The 23,728-nt window shown below is 44.7% G+C and overlaps 2 protein-coding genes across 3 annotated transcripts in view; both read left to right on the top strand.

Annotated features, from left to right (window-relative positions):
• The first annotated feature begins 3,727 nt into the window (after window positions 1–3,727).
• Window positions 3,728–23,728, top strand: part of PEX10 (peroxisomal biogenesis factor 10) — a 37,641-nt gene continuing 17,640 nt past the window's right edge. The window contains exons 1-4 of the mRNA XM_044281845.1: window positions 3,728–3,927; window positions 19,428–19,508; window positions 19,778–20,184; window positions 20,785–20,960. Coding sequence (XP_044137780.1) covers window positions 3,816–3,927; window positions 19,428–19,508; window positions 19,778–20,184; window positions 20,785–20,960 — 776 coding nt within the window. The 5' untranslated portion in view covers window positions 3,728–3,815. The remainder of the gene's footprint in view (window positions 3,928–19,427; window positions 19,509–19,777; window positions 20,185–20,784; window positions 20,961–23,728) is intronic.
• Window positions 13,510–16,321, top strand: LOC122928708 (actin-2-like). Of its 2 annotated transcripts, XM_044281844.1 has the most exons (2): window positions 13,510–13,531; window positions 15,219–16,321. In XM_044281844.1, exons 1-2 carry the CDS (start codon window positions 13,510–13,512, stop codon window positions 16,319–16,321), a joined length of 1,125 nt encoding a protein of 374 aa, XP_044137779.1. The 2 variants fall into 2 exon arrangements, with proteins under 2 accessions (XP_044137779.1, XP_044137778.1); XM_044281843.1 differs by lacking the exon at window positions 13,510–13,531 and having other exon boundaries at window positions 14,861–16,321.

A 23,728-nucleotide genomic window follows, 5' to 3' on the forward strand; every position in this document is an offset into this window, starting at 1 on the left:
ATGGCAGGACATATATTTCTCATTGTGACACCAAATTTCCTTCTGCTTAGTGCCTGGAAATGGTTTGAGCAGAGACAGGGGTGTGCAAGGAAGGTGCCACCTGTGTCTATCGGCAGATCCAATGATCTACTGGTGGTCTATCAGGGCTGTGCAGAGCCTGTTCTCGGCGTGTGCATACCCTCGTATAACCACTGCAGCCAACACCTCGTAAGAGCTGGTCAGAACAGCTTCAAAACGTTTCTCTCAGTCCAATGACGCACACCCCTCAAAGCCTGTCAGCTGGGAAAAATGTCTTCAAGTATGCCATAGAGGCATGTCGAGCATTCAACAATCTCTCACCAAGAAGTACACTACCCATAAGTAGCCTCTGAGAGCCCTTTTATAGGGCAATGAGCAAAGCACTTTTACGCCCTCTTGTGGCGAGCCCCAGTGTCTAATCAGACCACACCTGTAATCACTTACATATCTGTATGCCAAGTTTTGCAGCAATTCAACATTTCTATCTGGGTGCATCATTTTTGTCCAAGAGACTCGTGTACCACGAACTAGTGGCCATAAAGACTACAAATCATCCCACAAAAATGAAGCCTTCACACAGCTCCTCAAAGTAAAATGAAAAAAAGTCATGGTTCGTGGCATGTAGCGATGTAAAAACAGACTTTTTTACTCTTTATTATGCAAGAGTTGTAAAACTTAAATAAAAACTATAATTTATCATAAAATTAGGCGTATTTCAGACGCAGATTGCGGCGCAGCAGAATGCGACGATATGTGCAGACCATGCACATATAGTGTGCTGCTTGTAGTCACCTCTATGTGCATCCAGCAACCGATGAGAGGAGGAGCGCACACACCTATATGTACCACCTAATCAAGGTCGCCTATTACAGGCATGCTCAACCAGCGGCCCTCCAGCTGTTGCAAAACTACAACTCCCAGCATGCCTGAAAAGCCTAGAGCTATCAGCCTACAGCAGGGCATTGTGGGAGTTGTAGTTTTACAACAGCTGGAGGGCCACAGGTTGAGCATGCCTGCCCTATTAGATAGGTGGGGCAAAGCTGCACATAAATACTACTCCCAAGATAGAAGGTGCCACTCCAAGTAAAAAAAAAATAAAAAAATCATGGAAAAAAAAGATACAAAACTTCCTGCACGATATGATAGTAAGTATGCGGCTGTGCATGGCTACATTTATAAAGTCACGGAAAGCCATGCACATCCGCATATTTACTATCGTATCGTGCAGGATGTTTTGTATCTTTTTTCCGTGATTTTTCTTCTCACACTGCCGCCATATTCTCCGTTCTAAGCCTCTGTCAGCAGTTCCTCTAGATTTGACAGAAAGAATAGCACGGAATGCAGCATGAATGATAAACCGACATTAGGACCCACGATGGATGACTAACTATTTGAACTAAATTCTGCGTTACCAAACATACACTGTAATACAGCCCTATATACGTCTCCTCTGATATAGGTGTTCTCTTCCCTTATCTTCTCCATACGGACCAGACCCCCATGATGGCTTCTTTCAGCCATGTCTCATCTCTGCAGAGTTTGCCACACAGACATCTTGAGCGTCTACTTTTCCATCATCCTCTCACCCCCAATACTATACTACAGAAACAGATACCCCCCTGTAAATACTGGTACCACACAGATAGTGACTCCTTTAATAATTACTGACACACAGTGCCCTCAAAAACTACGCCCAGCAAAAATAATAATAATAATAATTGTGCTAAGCTGAAAAAAATAAAAACCGTGCCAAAAAGCCATTTTTGGGTTACCTTCCCTCACAAAAAATGTAAATATAGAGCAATTAAAAAAATCATATGTACCACAAAATAGTACCAATAAAACTGTCACCTTATCCGCTAGTTTCCAAAATAGGGTCACTTTTTGGAAATTTCTACTGTAAGGGTGCATCAGGGGGGCTTCAAATGGGACATGGCATCAAAAACCAGTCCAGCAAAATCTGCCATATGGCGCTCCTTTTCTTCTGCATCGAGTAATTTTTTGCCTCGATTACATCGGATAAATCGATGAATCGTTTCAGCCCTAGGTGCAGAGCTGTGTGCGTGTAAGGCTACTTTCACACTAGCGTTCGATCGGATCCGTTCTGAACGGATCCGATCATAATAATGCAGACGGAGGCTCCGTTCAGTACGGATCCGTCTGCATTAATAACTTAGAAAAATTTCTAAGTGCGAGAGTAGCCTGAGCGGATCCGTTCAGACTTTCAATGTAAAGTCAATGGGGGACGGATCCGCTCGCCTCCGCACGGCCAGGCGGACAGCTGAACGCTGCAAGCAGTGTTCAGCTGTCCGCCTGTCCGTGCGGAGGCGAGCGGAGCGGAGGCTGAACGCCGCCAGACTGATGCAGTCTGAGCGGATCCGCTCCATTCAGACTGCATCAGGGCTGGACGGAGGCGTTCGGGTCCGCTCGTGAGCTCCTTCAAACGGAGCTCACGAACGGACCTATGAACGCTAGTGTGAAATTAGCCTAAAGCACACGGTGCAGAGATGAGTGTGTGTGTAAAGCACACGGCGCAGAGCTGTGTGCGTGTGTGTCGAGCACACGGCGCAGAGATGAGTGCGTGCGTGTCGAGCACACGGCGCAGAGATGAGTGCATGCGTGTAAAGCACACGGTGCAGAGCTGTGTGTGTGTGTGTCGAGCACACGGTGCAGAGCTGTGTGTGTGTGTGTCGAGCACACGGTGCAGAGCTGTGTGTGTGTGTGTCGAGCACACGGTGCAGAGCTGTGTGTGTGTGTCGAGCACACGGTGCAGAGCTGTGTGTGTGTGTGTCGAGCACACGGTGCAGAGCTGTGTGTGTGTGTGTGTCGAGCACACGGTGCAGAGCTGTGTGTGTGTGAAGCACACGGTGCAGAGCTGTGTGTGTGTGTGTGTCGAGCACACGGTGCAGAGCTGTGTGTGTGTAAAGCACACGGCGCAGAGCTGTGTGCGTCGAGCACACGGCGCAGAGATGAGTGCGTGCGTGTCGAGCACACGGCGCAGAGATGAGTGCATGCGTGTAAAGCACACGGTGCAGAGCTGTGTGTGTGTGTGTGTCGAGCACACGGTGCAGAGCTGTGTGTGTGTGTGTCGAGCACACGGTGCAGAGCTGTGTGTGTGTCGAGCACACGGTGCAGAGCTGTGTGTGTGTCGAGCACACGGTGCAGAGCTGTGTGTGTGTGTCGAGCACACGGTGCAGAGCTGTGTGTGTGTGTCGAGCACACGGTGCAGAGCTGTGTGTGTGTGAAGCACACGGTGCAGAGCTGTGTGTGTGTGTCGAGCACACGGTGCAGAGCTGTGTGTGTGTGTCGAGCACACGGTGCAGAGCTGTGTGTGTGTGTGTGTCGAGCACACGGTGCAGAGCTGTGTGTGTGTGAAGCACACGGTGCAGAGCTGTGTGTGTGTGTCGAGCACACGGTGCAGAGCTGTGTGTGTGTGAAGCACACGGTGCAGAGCTGTGTGTGTGTGTCGAGCACACGGTGCAGAGCTGTGTGTGTGTGTCGAGCACACGGTGCAGAGCTGGCCGCAGGGATGTTTTCCTCAGGTTCATGATGCACACACTCATGAGGATATAGTAAGAAGAAAAAAAAAAGCCTAAAATCCAAGGGCTCCTGAGAGCTGTGGGTCACGTGACGAGGTCATGTGAGTCTGAGAGAGGTAGTGAATCTGACTCCTCCCACCCATGTGACTGAGTCACTGATCACGTGACCGTGACAGGAGGAAGGTCCTTCAGGCCACTAGCTGTAGCCTCTTCTGCGGGGCGGGCAGGTAATGACGGGCACGGCGCTCTGCTGCCACCATGGTCTTCACTGCCGCCAACCAGCCCCAGCTCATCCGCAGCTGCCAGAAGGACGAGCAGTTCCAGGGCAGCCTGAGAGGCCGGGCACATGAGGCCTTCCAGGCGTTCACAGGTGAGTGCGGCCACGCCCCCTGCTGTCAGAGCTGCACTCCTCCTCCACCAGGTGTGACACTACAAGTCCCAGCAGGCTGGGGCTCCTGCTCTCAGCCCCTGCAGCTACAGGTCTCGGCTGGGTCCTGACAGGACTTGCTGTGACTTGTGGTTCCCCAGTGTGACTATATTTCATGTTCCTTCTGCTCGAGGCACATGATTCAGTGCCGGCAGATGTTGTCCAGCTTAGACCCCCACATACCTTCTTGCTGTTGGGGTCCCCCAGTCACCTGAGCCCCTCATCCCCTCCAATAACCAAGGTCATACAATTCATGGGACCCCCATGTAGCCCACCCGTGGGTGTCTGTTCTGTAGCTCCTTTTTATAGGGAGGGGGGTGAGGTTTTAAAGGAGTCCCACAACTTTCAAGTGTTTTTTTTTTTTTTTTTATACCCACCACTAGGGCTGCAGTAACCGATTATTTAAGTAATGGAGTATTCTATCGATTATTTTTTACTATTAATCGAGTAATCTAATAAGAAACCTTAAAATAACGTATTGCTTCATAAAAAAGTCCCCCTTTCCCAGTGCCTCCTATGCCATCCACCATGTCCCCCACTCCCCCAGTGCCATCAGATCAGCAGCCCCTCCATGCCATGTCCCCCAGTGCCCCCACTGCCATCAGCCCCTCCATCCAGATTGCCATGATGTCCCCCTTCCCCAGTGCCTCCATGCCGTCCTACATGTCCCCCACTCCTCCAGATCAGCCCCTCCATGTGCTAAATCACAGGTGCTACCATTCTCCCCCGCCCGACCGCTGATGCCTCTGCTAACTTTATACTTAACTTTCAGTGCAGAGTGCGCCGACGCGTCTTCATCCCAGCATGCACTGGGGACCTGACGTCACACACAGCGTCAGCCAGTGCGCTATGTGTGAACGCAGGGTCCTGCAGCGCGGTGCCGACGGCAGGCCATGGAGCGGTGAGTGAGAAGCTTCATTTCACTCATGCTCCGTGGTCATGTGATTTAAACGAATACTCAATGCAGAAAAACTGCATCAAGGATTTTTTTACCTGGATTACATTGACTAAATCGATGAATCGTTTCAGCCCTACCCACCACACCCAGCTGGACCTGTAAAGGGAAGCCCACTTACCTGCTCCCCGACTCTCGCTGCACTTCCCAACCCCACATGTACATGTGCCTCCAGTCCACAATGAGCGGGGACTGAAGTGCAGGGAAGACGGCGGTGGACGAACGAGTCGGGGAGCAGTTAGTATACTTCCTTTCACAGGTCCTGCTGGATGGTGGGTATTGTAAACGCACTTGAAAGTTAGACAGCCTTTTAAGCGCATGCTGGGAGCCATCTGCAGGCCTCTCTAAGAAATACAGCTGTAATAGCATGGAACTCTTCAGAGAGATGCTATTAACATGAATGAACGGCTTCCCTGATCTCATCACGGGGAAGCCTTTCAGGCCCCAGGGGTGCAACACTTCAGGGGAAAATCGCCTCACAATTGACCACAGCATTTGCAAGGTTAAATGTCTGCAATTGGTCTTATTGCCGATCGCAGACATTAGCCCCTGGTGTCTGCTGTGTGAAGCTGAAAGCACCCAGTGGCTGTGGCACCCGCTCTAGAGTGGGCACCAGTTTTAAAGGGATGTACATGTTTCTTGGTGGAAAAATCACAATGTATCTGTCCCGGACATAAGAGGAGCTGTACACTGTTGTGACTTGTCTGCTTTTGGAAATATTTGTCTTCCACATTCTCCAACAATTCTGGAGCGTTTTGCCCCATAACTCAACATTGTACTATTCCTCCTAGAAACTCATGAATTGATTGACAGCTGAGTTTTACAATTCCTCTTGTAAAAGTGACATGTCCCTTTGAGGTTTAACAAACATCAGTACTAATTGGACCGTGTGGACAGGCCCAGCTGTTTGAGAAGGGGAACGGCCACGCTCCAATTGTTAATGTGCTCATACATTTCTAGTAGGAATAACGGGAGCAGCACGACATAGAGTTAACGTAAGTTCAAACTTATTTTTTTTTATTTTTTTCCTGTGCTGAGAAAAACGTGATGAGGAATCTGCCTCAGGATTCCTCTGGTTTTTTAGGATGTTGTTTTACACCTGGTTGTGTTTTTTTACACGTTTTTTGATGTTAGTATTTTTATTCTGCCCGTATCCATGGCAGCTCTTCATGCAGATTCAAGAATGGATATGTTCTGTCTTTTTTCTATGGCACAATGTTTAAATCCACAAGCGGAAAAAAAGTATCTTATTAATTAACAAGCGGTCTCCTCATTTCATTCAGTGGCGATAAATTGTAAGCGTTTTTAGCACAGATCCGTTCTAAACGGATACAAGCGTTTGCATTATAGGTGCGGATCCGTCTGTGCAGATACCAGACAGATCCGCACCTAACACAAGTGTGAAAGTAGCCTTATAGGGAGTGAAAGAGCCCAGGATTAAATCCAAAGTCTCTAGATGTGCAACTTGTACCAAGAGACTTCCTGAAAATCATAAAAAGAAGCTCTGTCAATCTAGCCTTAATGAGCTTGTAAAAGAAGAGCAACCATCGATCCTTATCGAAGTTAAATCTATGATCCGGAACGAGAGAAAATCCTCCCTGGCCTCCCTCAAATCCGTTCCTCCTGCTCCACCTGCGAAAAGGTCTAAGATGTCCGTTCTATCCTCCAACAGAGGACATGGACGAGGAGGCTTCCACCTCTAGACAGAATATTGATATGGATGTTCTATCCAAAGGGAGAAATTGCGGAAGATAGTAAAAAAAATATTTTTTATCTTCTGAGGATATGGTGTTCCTAGTAAATGAAAATATTAGAGATGATTGTGGACTGATCCAGAAAGGAGATTAGTTGTCTCTATAGGGTTGAGAAACAGACTGTTGTTTGATCAGGCAAAAGTAAAGATCTTTAATGAAACACCCAAAATTGATGTCCAGGTAGCAAAAGTTGTCAAAAAGACCTCCCTTTCTTTTGAGAATTCCTCTCAACTACAGGATCCAATGGAAAGAAAGGCTGATGCTCTACTGAAAAAAAATCCTGGGAAGCATCCATGTTTGGAATAAAAACAAACATAGCGGCAACATCAGTGGCTAGATCCATGTATTTTTGGATCAGCAAATTAGAAAAACATATTAAAAACAGGACTCCCAGAGAGGAAATCCCAAACTCTATTTCCCGTCTCAGGTCAGCCACAGCGTTCTGGGCGGATGCCTCAGCTGAATCCGTTAGGTTCGCCGCAAAAGATGCTGCTCTCTCTAATTCAGTGAGAAGAGCATTGTGGATGAAGTCGGGGGGGAATAGAACATCTAAAGATAAGTTATGCTTTATTGCTTTTTCTGGAGAGTACGTTTTTCGGTCCGGTCTTAGACTTTATTCTCGAAAAAGCAGCTGACAAAAGAAAGGGTTCCCTGAAGCCCTTTTGTGCCTTTAACCATCAGTCTAGATCCTACAGGAGCAAAGGAAAATCGGGGAGGTGGAGCTATCAAAAAGGGGGAAGGGGTTTCCTCCTCAATCCCCAAAATAAACAATCTGATAAACAATGTCGCCAAGGTTGGGGGAAGGTTGAGAAGTTTTCTATCCCAGTGGAAATCCATGACCCGGAGCCCCTGGGCCTTGGACATCATAGAAAACGGATACAGGATAGAATTCTCCTCAACTCCTCCAAAGAATTTCTGGATAACCTCCCACAGCCAGAGCGTTTTAGGAAAAATTTAGCAGGGAGTCTTAGATTTAATGGACTCAAAAGTGGTAACAGAAGTTCCTGAACTAGAAAAGGGAAAAGGTTATTATTTAAACCTGTTTTTAGTCCAAAAACCAGATGGGTCTTCCCGTGCCATTATAAATCTAAAAGGGTTAAACAAAGCCATTACCTACAGAAAATTCTAAATAAAATCTATCTCTTTCATTATCCCTGTAATAAAAAACGGAGCCTTCATGACGTCCATAGATCTAAAGGATGCCTATTACCACGTTCCCATACACAAAAATTCTCAAAAATACCTCAGATTTGCATTAATAGACAACGCCGGTGTGGTAAATCATTTTCAGTTCACTGCTCTACCCTTCGGGATATCTTCCGCCCCAAGGGTGTTAACAAAATTGGTGGAAATGATCTCCCCTCTCAGAACAGAGGGATTGAAAGTTTTTCCATACATAGAAGAGTACGCAAACACAGAAGAGGATTCTTTACGGTAAGAGCAGTGAGACTATGGAACTCTCTGCCTGAGGAGGTGGTGATGGTGAGTACAATAAAGGAATTCAAGAGGGGCCTGGATGTATTTCTGGAGTGTAATAATATTACAGGCTATAGCTACTAGAGAGGGGTCGTTGATCCAGGGAGTTATTCTGATTGCCTGATTGGAGTCGGGAAGGAATTTTTTATTCCCCTAAAGTGAGGAAAATTGGCTTCTACCTCACAGTTTTTTTTTTTTTTGCCTTCCTCTGGATCAACTTGCAGGATGACAGGCCGAACTGGATGGACAAATGTCTTTTTTCGGCCTTATGTACTATACTATACTATACTATACTATAGATGACTTCCTTATTATAGGCAACTCAGAACTAGAAACATCCAGTCAGACGGATTACCTGATTCACAAGTTCACAGATTTGGGCTGGTTAATAAATCGGAAAGAATCTTGTCTAGCACCGTCTACTCAAATGAAATTCCTAGAGGTGATGCTAAATTCTATTACCCAGATGTCATTTCTACCACATGAAAAGTTGGTATCCTTCAAGGTAAAGCTAAAGAGTTTCCAATCCCAGAGTCAGTGTTCTATCAGGAGTGCCATGAGCCTTCTGGGAATGATGACCTCGTGCATCACTGCAGTGGCATGGTGCCAGGCCCATACCAGGATAACTCAATACTGGATATTAGGGAAGTGGGACAGAAAACAATCTTCCCTAGAGAAAGATAACCATACCCCTTCATGTAAAATCAGATTTAAACTGGTGGACGGCAAAGAAGAATCTGTCGAGGGGCGTAACCTGGTTGAGAAATCCAGAAGTCCAGATCATGACAGATGCAAGCGGTATGGGATGGGGAGAAAAGGTAGCCTTCTCAAACTAACGAGAGTTGAGAGCTGTCTGGGAGACTATAAAAATATCCCAAGAACTGTTGTCCGGAAAACATCTAAAAAATATTCTCCAACAATGTAACAGCTGTGGCCTACCTAAAACACCAGGGGGGCACAAAATCTCCAATCCTAAAAGGTCTGGCGGAAAGAATATTCTTCTGGGCAGAAAGAAAGGTACTTTCAGTCACCGCGATCCATCTAATAGCTTCAGAAAACATAGAAGCCGACTATCTCAGCAGAAAAGCTTTAGACCCAGGGGAGTGGTTTTCAGAGAATTTCCAAAAGATGGGGAGTCCCTTAAATAGACCTATTCGCAAAACAACGCAAAAGTGGGGCGTTTTTATTCTCTCAACCCCAGAAAAGAGCCATGGGCAGTTGATGCCTTTTCAGTCAGGTGGACCTGGAACCTCGCTTACGCTTTTCCTCCCTGGACCCTAATCCCTCGAGTACTGCAGAAAATAAAAACCGATCCTGTAACAGTAATACTGGGGGTTCCCTATTGGCCGAAGAGAAATTGGTTCCCCGTCCTAAAGGAATTAGCTCCGGAAGAGCTATGGAAAATACCTCTCCAGAAGGACATTCTATCACAGGGTCGCATCCTTCACCAAGATCCCAGCCTGTTCAAAATATCAGCATGGATCCTGAACGTCAGATCTTAGAGAGTAAAAAGAAAAAATACTGAAGTTGTCTGGCACAAGAGTCACCAATAAATTCTACCCCAAGTATCCAGAAGATTGTAGATTTTCTCCAGAGGGGGCTGGATATGGGCCTCAGACCCAGTACACTAAAGGTACAGATATCTGCTTTGGGGGCGTGCTATCATACAGATCTAGCCAGCCATAGGTGGATAAGAAGATTTGTAAGAGCTGCTTCTAGATTAAAGGTGTTGTCCAAGTTATATTTATTGATGACTTATCCTCAGGATAGGTCATCAATATCAGATCGGCTGGGGTCTGACACCCGGCACCCCCGCTGATCAGCTGTTTGAAAAGGAGGGCACCGTGCCAGCGCTGCCTCCCCTTCACTGTTTACCTTCTAGCCGTTGCATCTGCAGCGGAGACCAGGTGTAATTACACCCAAGCCGCTTATATACAGCGATCCGTACCATTGAAATTAATGGGACGGCTTGGGTGTAATTACACCTGCTCACCACTGCAGATGCAACGGCTAGAAGGTAAACAGTGAAGAGGAGGCAGCACTGGCACGGTGCGCTCATTCTCTTCAAACAGCTGATCGGCGGGGGTCTGTGATATTGATGACCTATCCTGAGGATAGGTCATCAATAAATATAACTTGGACAACCCCTTTAAGGCCATCTATAACACCAAGGATTCCCCAGTGGGATTTAAACCTGGTCTTGAAGGGTCTAATGATGTCTCCATTTACTCCCTTACAGGACATTTCAATTGAAACATCTTACTTTCAAAGCTGCGTTTTTAATAGCTATAACATCAGCTAGACGCCTGGGAGAGATTGAACCCTATGTCTCTCTTTCCGGACAGAATAGTTTTGAAACTGGATCCGGGTTTTCTTTCGAAAGTAGTCACGGGTTTTCATAGAGACCAAGAAATCGTCCACCCTTCTTTTCCTGAAGATTTCATCTGAGGAACAATTCCAGCTCCTGGATGTCAGGGAGACTATTATACAATATGAATTTTTTAGAAGGGATGACAATCTCCTTAGGCCTCATGCACACGACAGTATTTTTTCACTGTCCGCAAAACGGGATTCCGTTGGTCCGTGATCCGTGACCGTTTTTTCGTCCGTGGGTCTTCCTTGTTTTTTGGAGGATCCACGGACATGAAAAAAAAATAAAAATAATCTAAGTCAAGTTTGCCATTGAAATGATAGGAAAAAACGGACACGGATCACGGACACGGATCACGGACACGGATGACAATCTTGTGTGCATCCATGATTTTCACGGACCCATTGACTTGAATGGGTCCGTGAACCGTTGGCCGTGAAAAAAATAGGACAGGTCATATTTTTTTCACGGCCAGGAAAAACGGATCACGGATGCGGCTGCCAAACGGTGCAGTTTCCGATTTTTCCACGGACCCATTGAAAGTCAATGGGTCCGCAAAAAAAAACGGAAAACGGCACAACGGCCACGGATGCACACAACGGTCGTGTGCATGAGGCCTTATTCAGTTTGCTGGTCAAAACAAGGGTAGAAAAGCATCCAAGGCTTCTATAGGTCGTTGGATTAAGTCAATTATATCATGCAGTTACTAAATGTCAGGCCTTACTAGTCCCACAAATATAAAGGCCCATTTCACAAGAGCAATGGCTTCTTGATGGGCTGAAAGAGCAGCCGTTTCCCTAGACAAAATCTGTAGGGCTGCCACCTGGTCTAGTGTAAATACGTTCATAAGACCTTATCGTATTGATGTGTCCACTTCTACTGATTTGACCTTTGGACAGAAGGTCCTGCAAGCAGTCTCCCGCCCTACTAAGTAATCTGATAGTTCTCATGGTTAAGGCTACTTTCACACTTGCGTTCGGGGTTCCGCTTGTGAGTTCTGTTTGAAGGCGAATGCAAGTGTGAAAGTAGCCTTAAAGGGTTTGTACTGAGATAAAACATATCCCCCTATGTACAGGATAGAGAATAAGCATCTGATTGGTGGGGATCTATCCACTGGATCACTCAACGTGTAAGATTCCTGTGGTCTGACCACGGATTATGACAATGAGGGTCCCCTGTGTGGCTGGAGCAGCAGTGCACTTGTGTGACCACTGCTCCATTCTGATGGCGATAGCCAAGCGTTGTGCTCGGCAGTCCCATAGACGTTAATAGAGTGGTGGTCACACACGTGCACTACTCCTCCCAGAGCTCTTGTGGTCATACAGTTACCACCTATCTGGTGTATATGTATTATTATATGTTGTTTTGGGGCCAACCTAAAGGGTTTGTACCAGGATGAAAACAGAATAGGGGGTTAAGCACCTGATCAGGGGGCGACCAGTCACAAAGATCAACAGGGCTATCTGCAGCTTTGGCTCATATGCTTGACCTCCACTATATCCATACAGAGGAATCGGACTCCCCAGTATTAGGAATGGTGAAGGTTCCAGTCGCTGGGCTCCCACCGATCAGATCATCTTAGTACAAACCCTTTAAAGAGGTTAGCCCAAGAACATTTATCATCTATGCACAGGATGGGTGATAAACGTTTGATTGCAGGCAACTCCACCGATCATGAGGACGGGGGGGCGCCTGAGTCCCCTTTGTGAATGGTGCAGTTGTGCACACGTGTGACCCCCCCCCCCCCCCCCCCCCACTCCATTTACTCCTATGGGATTGCACTCCCAAGTACCATCTCCAACAGTCCCATAGAATAGAATGGAGCCAAGGTCACAGGTGCTCACTACTGGTCCATTCTCCTAATCTGTGGGGTCTCAGTGTTTGGATGCCAGGAATCAGGCCACTGACACTACAGAAAGTGCTACTCCGCTTTCCCCGGTGCCTGAATGTCAAGTTTGCCTATATAATCAGGAGGGATTTCTCATCATTCATCAGTGTTGTAGACCTGGATTAAGTCTTGTTCCGCTGTACCCACTGTCCAGATAATATTACCCTTACATAGTGCAAATAACCCAGCTTTCCCTGAACCATCAAAGGCCAATCTGCCTAGCTGTGGAACTATTTAGGTGTGAGGGGGGACTTTATTTTGGTACTACTAAGTATTTTGCAGTCTATTACAGCTCCACATGGTAATCTAGCTTTCCCAAGACCCTTAAAGGAAAATGTGCCTGACTATGGCACTATTTAGGAGTGAGGAGGAGGATTTATTTAGGTAGACTTATTATTTAGCAGTCCGTACGACAGGTCAATATAATTATTCATTTTACTTGCTTATCATTAATTTGCACCCAGCTTTTCCGGCACACTAAAAGAGAAATCTGTCTAGTTCAGCTACAGCATGGAGGATTTGTCACTGGGATAACTCGGCTTCTTCAGGCCCCTGGCTAGCAAATTCAGCTAGCCGTTCTACAATGCTGGGGATTTACAAATAGGCTGATCTGAGATTCTGCAGTCTGGGAAAGCTGGATAACTATCTCTGTGGGGCCATGTTGGAGGTCTATTGGGTTATAGAAAATACACACAATGCCACCCTGATATGGTATGTGAATTGTTCATACCAGGGCAACATGATCTGTTGTCACTAATGCAGCTGCATAGTGTTGTCATCCAGCTTTTCCAGGACCCTGAACAGCAATTTGGTCTAGCTATATTAAGGGATTTATCACTTCATAGATCCCAAATATAATATCAGGATGAACGTGAGTAAGGGTACTTTCACACTTGCGGCAGAGGATTCCGGCAGGCAGTTCTCTCACCGGAACTACCCGCCGGCTCCGTCAATACGGACGCAAACTAATCGTATTTGTCAGACGGATCTGGATGCGGATCCGTCTGACAAATGCATTGAAATACCGGATCCGGTATTAATTAAAAAAAATTTACATTTTTAAAGGTCTGCGCATGCGCAGATGGGAAAGCCGGATCTGTTTTGTCCGAACACTTAAGATCCGGCACTAATGCACTTCAATGTAAATTAATGGCGGATTCGGCACTAGTGATCAGTATTTTTGGCCGGAGATAAAACTGCAGCATGCTGCGGTATTTTCTCAGTCCAAAAAACGTAAGAGGGACAGAACTGATGCCTCCTGAATGGATTGCTCTCCATTCAGAATGCATTAGGATAAAACTGATCCGTTTTTTTCCGGTATTGAGCCCCTAGGACGGAACTCTATGCCAGAAAATAAAAACGCTAGTATGAAAGTACCCTATATACTATATATGTAATTTGATCTTTAGCATACTACTACATGCTACCCAGCTTTTCAAAGCTGTTGAAGGGCAATCTGCACAATTATGCAGTGAAGGGAGGAATCGGTGCATAACAAGGCTGTATGTACTATGAGTGGTAATGTGAATATGCTACAGCTGGTACTATGGCTGGGGGTGCTACCAAATCTATTTTGTATTAGTAACTAGGAGATTCCTTCCAACAAAATGGCCATGTTCACACTGTAGACAAAAAGTATCCAGACTAAACCAGCCCTTCTTCCTGGCTTACGTGCACTAGCATCAGAAGGGGAGATTTTTCCATCACATTATGCACTGCTTGTATCCTGTGGTTCCGACCACCCTGTATCCAGCAGCAGTTGTCGTGCTTGCCTTCTCCTATAGTGTGCAAGCACGTCCACTGCTGCTGGATTGCAGGGTGGTCGTAACCATGGAAACGAGCAGTGTATAATGTGATGTAAAAATGAATCAAGCTAGCAAAGGAGGCAATATGGAGAATCACCATACGTTAGTAAGTGCCTTGTTTTAAAGGGGTTATCCAAGACCTATAATGCCCCCCCACATACGCCCGGGCTACTCACAGAGGTTGTACTTACCTCGCACCCCGGCACACACAACAGTTCTGAGGCCAGCACGGCTGCCGCTGCATCTTTCTATCGCGTGGATAAGAACATTGGGGGATGGGGGGCAGCCAATAGCAGGCCACGATGGGAACGAGCCTCCCTAGCATCATGGATGTTGCTAGGGAGGCTCGTTCCCATAGCGGTCTGCTGTTGGATGACGCAACCCCCCCCCCGAAGTGTGAAGTTTTAATCAACGCAATGGGGAGATGCAGCGGCGGCTGTGCTGGCATCAGAACTGTTGTGGGTGCTGGGGTGCGAGGCAAGTACAACCTCTGTGAGGGGCCCGGGCATATGGGGGGGGGGGCATGATAAGTTTTGGATAACCCCTTTAACTTTATCTACATAAATGCCATTTGTTGAAGTGAGACAACCCCTTTAAGGGGGAAGTGATGACTCATTATAAATGTGATAACCTCTTTATTCTGCTTATCGGGAGCCCTTAAAGGGGTTGTCCAGGATCAGTAAATATTATTAGCAGAAGCAGTGCCACACCTGTCTGTGGGTTCTGTTGAAGTGAATTGGCTTGAGATGCAGTACCACACACACCCTGTAGGTGTGACCGGTCATTGTTATGTCACAATAGGCTTTTGTCTCTTCCTGTGTGTGCAGACTGATCTTAGCACTTGGTTCAGATTTGCTTTTGCTCCTCCAGTGACCCAGTAATAACCCTCATCATAAACCATCAACCTTCAGGATCCATCTCCTGCCAAAGCTCCTTCTAAAGATTTGCACAAGGGTGAACCAAATCAGGGTAATGGACTCCCCAGCTGTAATACTTGACAACGGGTCTGGACTATGTAAGGCTGGGATTGCTGGTGACATGATCCCAAAGTCTGTGTTTACCTCCGTTGTGGGTCGCTCCTGGATAAGGTCATCTATGTTAGGAATAGACCAGAGAGAAAGTTACATTGGAGAAGATGCCCAGTCCAGAAGAGGGGTCCTTACTTTGACACATCCAGTAGAACGAGGCATGATAACATCTTGGGATGACATTGAAAAAATATGGACTTACGTGTATGATCGAGAACTTTGCTTAAAAGCTAGTGACCATCCGGTCTTGTTAACGGAGGTCCCCTTCAATTCTTTACAGAACCGTGAGAAGATGGCAGAAATTATGTTTGAAGCGTTTGAAGTCCCAGGGATGTATATTGCATTACAAGCCGCCTTAACCCTATATTCTACAGGTTTGACCACTGGGATGTTTGTAAATAGCGGAGATGGAGTCACCCATATGGTTCCAGTGTTTGAAGGCTACATTATGCCGCATGCTGCTTCTAGACTTGATGTGGCAGGAAAGGACATCACTGAATGCCTCATGAGGCTCCTTTTGGAGAGTGGCCACACTTTTGTCAGCAGTGCTGAACAGGAAATAGCCAGAGACATCAAGGAACGTCTTTGCTATGTAGAGATGGATCTCAAGGAGAACATGACGAGAGGGAAGACAGAACCAAGGCAGGTTTACAGTCTTCCTGATGGAAACACTCTCAGCCTTGGCAGCCAGCTGTTCCATGCCCCTGAGATCCTCTTTGCACCAGCTAAGATTGGTATAGAAGCACCTGGCGTGCACGAACTGATCTACAAAAGTATCATGAAATGTCCCATTGACGTACGCAGATATCTCTTCAAGAACATCGTCCTGTCTGGTGGTACCACCTTGTTTCCTGGATTTGATGAGAGGATCTCAAAGGAGCTGGAAGGTCTGGTACCAAATGGAGTCACAGTAAAGATGATCCTTCCGGTGAATAGGCAATACTCTGTATGGACAGGGGCGTCCATAGTCTCCAGTCTGTCCATCTTCAGAGATCTGTGGGTTACCAGCAGTGATTATAAGGATATTGGCCCAGCTGCATTACATAGAAAATGCTTGTAGCAACAGTTACTGTTCAAACTATGTAATCGGCACATAGAATAAACCAAAAAGAGCAAGATGGCATTTGTGCGTGTTTTTGTTTTTTTTTCCTCCTTTTTTGGGGTGTGTGTGTGTGTGTGTGTAGATATATATACACGCACCTAAAGAATTATTAGGACCACCATACTAATACGGTGTTGGGACCCCCTTTTGCCTTCAGAACTGCCTTAATTCTACGTGGCATTGATTCAACAAGGTGCTGATAGCATTCTTTAGAAATGTTGGCCCATATTGATAGGATAGCATCTTGCAGTTGATGGAGATTTGAGGGATGCACATCCAGGGCACGAAGCTCCGTTCCACCACATCCCAAAGATGCTCTATTGGGTTGAGATCTGGTGACTGTGGGGGCCATTGTAGTACAGTGAACTCATTGTCATGTTCAAGAAACCAATTTGAAATGATTCGAGCTTTGTGACATGGTGCATTATCCTGCTGGAAGTAGTTATCAGAGGATGGGTACATTGTGGTCATGAAGGGATGGACATGGTCAGAAACAATGCTCAGGTAGCCCGTGGCATTTAAACGATGGCCAATTGGCACTAAGGGGCCTAAAGTGTGCCCAGAAAACATCCCCCACACCATTACACCACCACCACCAGCCTGCACAGTGGTAACAAGGCATGATGGATACATGTTCTCATTCTGTTTACGCCAAATTCGGACTCTACCATTTGAATGTCTCAACAGAAATCGAGACTCATTAGACCAGGTAACATTTTTCCAGTCTTCAACAGTCCAATTTTGGTGCAAATTGTAGCCTCTTTTTCCTATTTGTAGTGGAGATGAGTGGTACCCGGTGAGGTCTTCTGCTGTTGTAGCCCACCTTTCTTTCCCATTCTGACATTCAGTTTGGAGTTCAGGAGATTGTCTTGACCAGGACCACAAACCTACACGCATTGAAGCAACTGCCATGTGATTGATTGACTAGATAATCGCATTAATGAGAAATAGAACAGGTGTTCCTAATAATTCTTTAGGTGAGTGTGTGTGTGTGTATATGTGTGTGTGTGTGTGTGTATGTATATATATATATATATATATATATATATATATATATATAGGCGAAAGAATCCGGAATGCACTCCAAAGTAGACGTGAAATAAATGGTTTATTCACCCATAAAAATGGCAAAACTTACAAATATATATATATATGATCAGAGTGCTGGAGTTCACATAGCAGATGTGATCCCAGCCTGACTTTGGTCTTAGGAGGTGACTACCTAGCAAAGATCACACGCTGTATGAGAGCTTGTTTCTTGTGGGATACGTTGGTTTTATTATTTATTATATATATATTTTTTTTAATGGCACATTTCAGTTTACCAGTAATGTGTGTTAAACCTGACATCTTCCATTTATCGTATGGGTCAGTATGATTACAGCGATACCAAAATTGCTGTTTGTTCTTTTCCTTATTTTTCCATCCACCTCACACATGCTCGTTTTACATCTTTAACTGTCCCCAGCCATATCTTCTGTTAGACGCTTTGGCTGTTACAGAAAAATATCTGCAACAAAAAGGACACACCCTCTGAACTGTGATGGGATGAGAGCTTTAGAAGCAAGCACGCCCCCTAAGTAATGACACAGCCTTTGAGCTGCCAGCCTGAAATAAATCTAGCAGAACAATAGAAGCAATGAATGTGGAGATCTCTGGATCCAGGTTAGGCACAGTGCTGGTTCTGCCTTTGCTAGTAAGAGATTTCCCTCTTTCATTAATCATGACATAACCCGTTTAACCCCTGAGTGACCACCCATATGCCATTTTACGGTGGTCACTTAGGGGCCTTAGGCTGGGCCACCGCCATTTGATGGCGGCCAGGTCTAAGCGCTGTATGGGTCCCCCATGCACTGGAGAGAGGACACTCGGTTCTCGCGTGAGAGCTGCACTCCTGCTATAACAGCCCGGACCAGCAGAATTGCGGATTTGGGCTGTTTGACCCCTTACATGCCGCGGGCAAAGGGGCCGACAGATGTGAGCAGTCACAGAGGGAGCGGACTGCCTTTTTATCCCATCGGCACCCTGCAAATGCGATTGTTTGTATAGGCTGGCTGGGACCTGGCGTAGGCCCCAAGCCTGCCTCAAGTGTTCCCCAGCAGGCTTCTTTTTAAGTGGTTAAAAAAATAATTTATAAAAAAAATTTTAAAAAAAACTCCAATAAAAAAATACGCATTTTTTTTCCCCCCACTGAAAATACACTTTTCAATGCAAAAATAAAATCTCCCCCATATGTTTTGGTATTGTTGTGTCTGTAACGACCTGCACTACACAAATATTGTGTAAATTATACAATAATATACAATAAATACAGTGAACGGGGGTATATAATTTTACGTAAATAAACCTTTTTGATCGCTTGCTATTGTTTTTTGGGTGGCGACTAAGAATAAACAATTCTGGTGTTTTATTTATTTATTTTGTACAACAAATATAACAAAATTCCAAAATTGCTCATTTATTCTTAGTCGCCACCAAAAAAACAATAGCAAGCGAGCAAAAAAGTTTTATTTACGTCAAAATTATACCAATGAAAACTACAAGTCGTCCTGCAAAATTCAAGCCCTCCTAAAAAGTTATGGGTCTTAGGAATGCGGCGATGCAAAAATTAGTTGGGATTGTCTGAAACTTTGGGACAATCCCAGCAGATAATGGACTGTTGGTCACGATGCCTAGATTTGCACAAGAAACTGAGCATTAGGCTACTTGCACATGACCGTGATGTGTTTTGCAGTCCACCAAAAAATAAATAAAAAAAATGACATCCGTATACCATCCGTGTTTTTCTTTCTTTGGACGGATCAATTGTAACAATGCCTAAAACGGACAAGAATAGGACATGTTCTATTTTTTTATTTTTTTGCTGGGCTACGGAACGGATGTATTGATGCGGACAACACATGGTGTGCTGTCCACATTTCTTGCGGACCCATTGAAATGAATGGGTCCGCATCCTATCCGCAAAAAAACAAACTGAATGGACACGGAAATAAACAACGTTTGTGTTCATGAGGCCTTAGAATTATTTGTAAGTTCTATTTTTGTATTTTTTATTATTTTGAAGGTGTCAAAAAATGGCTGCAGTGGAGAAAAGAAATAGAACTCTTATGCGATCTCACGTACTACACACTGACTACATTTTCAGGTAAGTAGTAAAAGAAAGTTTGACAAGTGGTGCATTTAACTTTTTTGATATTTATCAAATCAATCATATTACAGAATGGTCCAGCATAGTTTTGTACCTAATACAGTGTTGTTGGGGATTCATTCCTCAGATAATGAGACTTATTTATGGAAAGTTGTTCCAAAAATGAAGTAAAACAATGACTGGTTTGGTTGTTATGAGTAATTCCTCCATCTTCTTTGTATAGATTTCCATGGTCCATTGTGCGATTGTGTGTTTTTGTTTTTAAGGTTACCAGACTCTCGGGGAGGAGTATGTTAATATTGTGCAAGTTGACTCTTCTAAGCGGAAAGTGCCATCCTTCCTGCAGCGCACTTTACTCATCTGCTGTCACACCCTTTTCCCTTACCTACTGGATAAGGAGCTGGTGCGCCTGGAGCATGAACTCCAGATAGAAGCAGATGGAGCCCGGGTACCGCACAGCATCTTGTCTTCTGGATCCCATCACCGCTCATTGATGTGGAAGTGGATTCACAGAAAGATAGCTGCCCTCTCCGACCATCAGAGAAAGACATTGGTAAAGAGTGTGTATATCTTCCGACAGAGTATTACCTTCCTCCGGAGGTTTCATCTAGCCATATTCTACGTGCGCGGAGCGTTCTACCATATTGCCAAAAGGATAACTGGTATCACCTATGTAAGTTTTTCATTTTTCTGTCCTTCTGGGAAAAACATACTGCATATAGGTATACACAAAGTGAGCTAAAATACTTTTTTAAATGACGTCCTCTTTCTGTTAGTAATTTCGATATAGAAGAAATATAGTTTATGGTCACCCAGAGTTCTGCTGGAAGTTGCACTGTGGGCTGGTAGTGGCTACTTTTTTAGATTTTTTTTATTTTTTTTCGCTTTTATTAAACTTTTTTTTTTCATATGAGACCTCTGTAGTCATTTATAACATTACATTTTATTAATTTTTTTTATTTTTATTATTATTCCTGATATCTTCAGTGACTGGGTCTGACATTTAGCCCCTTTTTACAGGGGGAATTCAGCCTCCAGAGGTTTTAACTGTTGAGCCTCACTACAGAGCTGATGTGGGTCTGCTAAGACCCAGCATCTCCTACAGTTACTCAGCACCCGGCAAGCTTATGATTCCTGGGGCCAGAGCAGGAAGCGGCATTGGCACTTTGAAAGAGCTGAGTGACGCCAGCCATCTATTGATGCCAATAAACCAAATATCCAGGTGCAGACATATGAATATATGATTTTAGATTGTTGGTGTATTCCCTTGCAGCTCCGTGTGCGTGCATCCCCGCGGGATGATGCTGTTGTGCGTAAGAGTTACACTGTCCTTGGTGCAGTGTCTTTGGTTCATCTCCTGTTGCTGGTCTTCCTTCACCTACGGAGCGTTCAGCAGAAACAAGAGGCACAGCAGAAGTTTAAACTCTATCGAAGGATGTCTTACCAGAGGTAACAATCTCTGTCTGATGCTTCTGTGCATTGATGTGGTTTCTTCCTGTAGTTTTCACACTGAAATTTTTGCCTGAAATTTAAAGGGGGTGACCCATCGCACATATTGGTGGCATATCCAATCGACCTCTGGGACCCAAACCTAGTTCTAGAATGGTGCCCCCCAAAGCGCAGGAGAGTGCCCCTCACATGTGCGGTGTACTTTCCATTCACTTCTATTGTAGTTCTGAAAAGAGCTGAGTGAGAATGGCTGGCTATTTCCGCAACTCCCGTAGAAGTTATTGGCAAGTGTGTTGCACAAGTGTGGCTATCTAGAGATTAGTGGGACCCGCACCTAGTGATATGCCACCATATGTGACATTGATAGACACCAATAATAAATGACTCACAAAGTGAGTACGCGTGCTAGGCCTACACGCCAAGTATAACACCAAAAGAGAAAAAGGCTAGCACAAATAGCAATGAATATAAACTTTATTATGATCTCAAAAAAGACAAAGAATCCAATAAAAAACAATAATGAACAATACAATGGTGGATGAAGGACACACAGGATAAAAACGGAACACCACACTGGGCAATATGTAGACTGATACTGACAAGGTAACAGGGGGTGTATATGTACACCCCCTGAGGAAGCTTACGCGAAACGTGCGTCGGGGCTCTCTGGATCACCACTCTGGTATTTGTCATTTTTTTTCAGTAAACTGTACATTATATTATTCATGTACAATATACTTTGCACTATATACTCATGTACTGTATCTGGTTTTAGTATTTAGTTGACGGCTCTGACTGGGTCCATGTATTATATGCCCACTTTGGGTTATTTACCCAGTATTTAGTATCTTTGTTACCTTGTCAGTATTGGTCTTCATATTGCCCAGTGTGGTGTTCCGTTTTTATCTTGTGTGTCCTTCATCCACCATTGTATTGTTCATTATTGTTTTTTATCGGATTCTTGGTCTTTTTTGAGATCATAATAAAGTTTCTATTCATTGCCATTTGTGCTAGCCTTTTTCTCTTTTGGTGTTATACATATGTGACATGGGCCAACCCCTTTAATAAAGTGGTATACATAGTAAAGTAGGGCTGCAACTTGCCAGCCCAGCCATTACAGCTATAAGATGGCTGTTAATTATGACGGAAACCTGTGTGTGAGAAAAGGGTTAAGGAGTTTGGCATTTGTAAATAAAGATTTTTTTTTTCTTTTTTATGCGTAACCCTTTCTACCCCGGGCTAGTTTTCACCTTCCTGCCCAGGCCATTTTTTGCAAATCTGACGTGTCACTTTATGTGGTAATAACTTTGGAACACTTGTCCAGGCCACTCTGAAACAGTTTTCTCGTGACACATTGTACTTCACGACAGTGCTACATTTGAGTCAATGTATTTTTCCTTTATTTATAAAAAAAATATCAAATTTACCCAAAATTTTGGAAAATTCACAATATTCTAAATGTGAATTTCTCTACTTTTAAGACAGATTCAGTCATTATTCCCCATATGTCTGCTTTATGTTGGCATCAATTTATAAATGTCTGTATTAGGTACTGCGCGACATGTACCCCCTTTTATCCTCCCTGCCTGTTCGGCACTATAGAGGCCCACAGTGAATAATACCGTGACTCACAGATTATTAGAATACCTTATCTTAGATGTTCATCTGTGGAGGCTGTTCTTCTGCGTCCTTCTGGCTTTTTCTTTTTTCTCTAATTTTCTTCTTTTGAGTGCCGTTCGGGATAGGGAAAGGTTTGGGGGGTTAAACCCTAGTTGTTGTTTGTAATTTTTTATATAAAATATAATATACAGAGCTTGCCCCGGCCGGTGGCACAGCTCGTGGTTTGAAAAAGCTGCTTGTTCGCGCTTGCACGGAGTGCTGCGTGACGTCACGGTAGTAGCTACGGTGAACCAGGAGGACCAAAAATGCTCCAATGCGTTTCGATTAGATTGCTAATCTTCGTCAGGGATGGCTGTTCTGGCTCCTGGTACTGCTTTTAAAGGTCCGTATCTCCTCCCTTCCTTAACCCCTTCATCCCTGGCACTCTATTTTGATGTTATTGGAAAGCAAATAATTCTATCTCTGAATTCAGTCCTGAGGGTACTAGAGTGTTTAGGTTAAATATCCAACGGCTTTCTGTTCTGGACATTTTCTTGATATAATCTCCTCCCCTTTTGTCTTTTTTGACCATTTCAATACCACATCTCGTCCTATGGAAACGCTTCATAGATGACATTATATTCATCTGGGCAGGAGAAAAGGAAGAACTGGACACATTCTTCAAGGAAATCAACAATAATGAATATCATCTGGAATTCACACCACTGTTCAGTACTATCACAATCAATTTTCTTGACCTAACCATCTACATAGAGGATGGCAAAATACAAACAAAGACATACAACAAACCCACAGATACAAACAGTTTCATCTCCCGTGAGAGCTGCCACCTCCCACAGTGGTTGGAAAATATTCCAAAGGGGCAATTCATGAGAATCAAACGCAACTGCACAAAGGAAAACGAATATGAAGCAGAGGCAGACAAAATGCAGAAAAAATTTGAAGAGAGAGGCTATGACAAGGAAAAACTACTAACACAGAAAAAACTGATAGGAAAACTTGACAGACAGGAACTAATTAATAAAAAGAAAAAAACAGAAGACAACAAAACAAAAGCGGGAGTCTTTGAAATGCCACCCATCATTACATAGTACAACAGTCAAGCAGGAACACTGAGAAGGATAATCAAAAAGCACTGGGAAACTTTG

This window comes from Bufo gargarizans, chromosome 2 (assembly GCF_014858855.1).
Source record: "Bufo gargarizans isolate SCDJY-AF-19 chromosome 2, ASM1485885v1, whole genome shotgun sequence".
In the NCBI taxonomy this organism is placed as follows: domain Eukaryota; kingdom Metazoa; phylum Chordata; class Amphibia; order Anura; family Bufonidae; genus Bufo; species Bufo gargarizans.

What these genes read in the sequence shown, in the direction of transcription:
- LOC122928708 (XM_044281844.1), top strand. Translation starts at nt 13,510, where the DNA reads ATGGGAAAGCCGGATCTGTTTT. An exon ending in GGGAAAGCCGGATCTGTTTT is followed by an intron (nt 13,532 to 15,218) that starts GTCCGAACACTT and finishes TGGACTCCCCAG; the next exon opens with CTGTAATACTTGACAACGGG.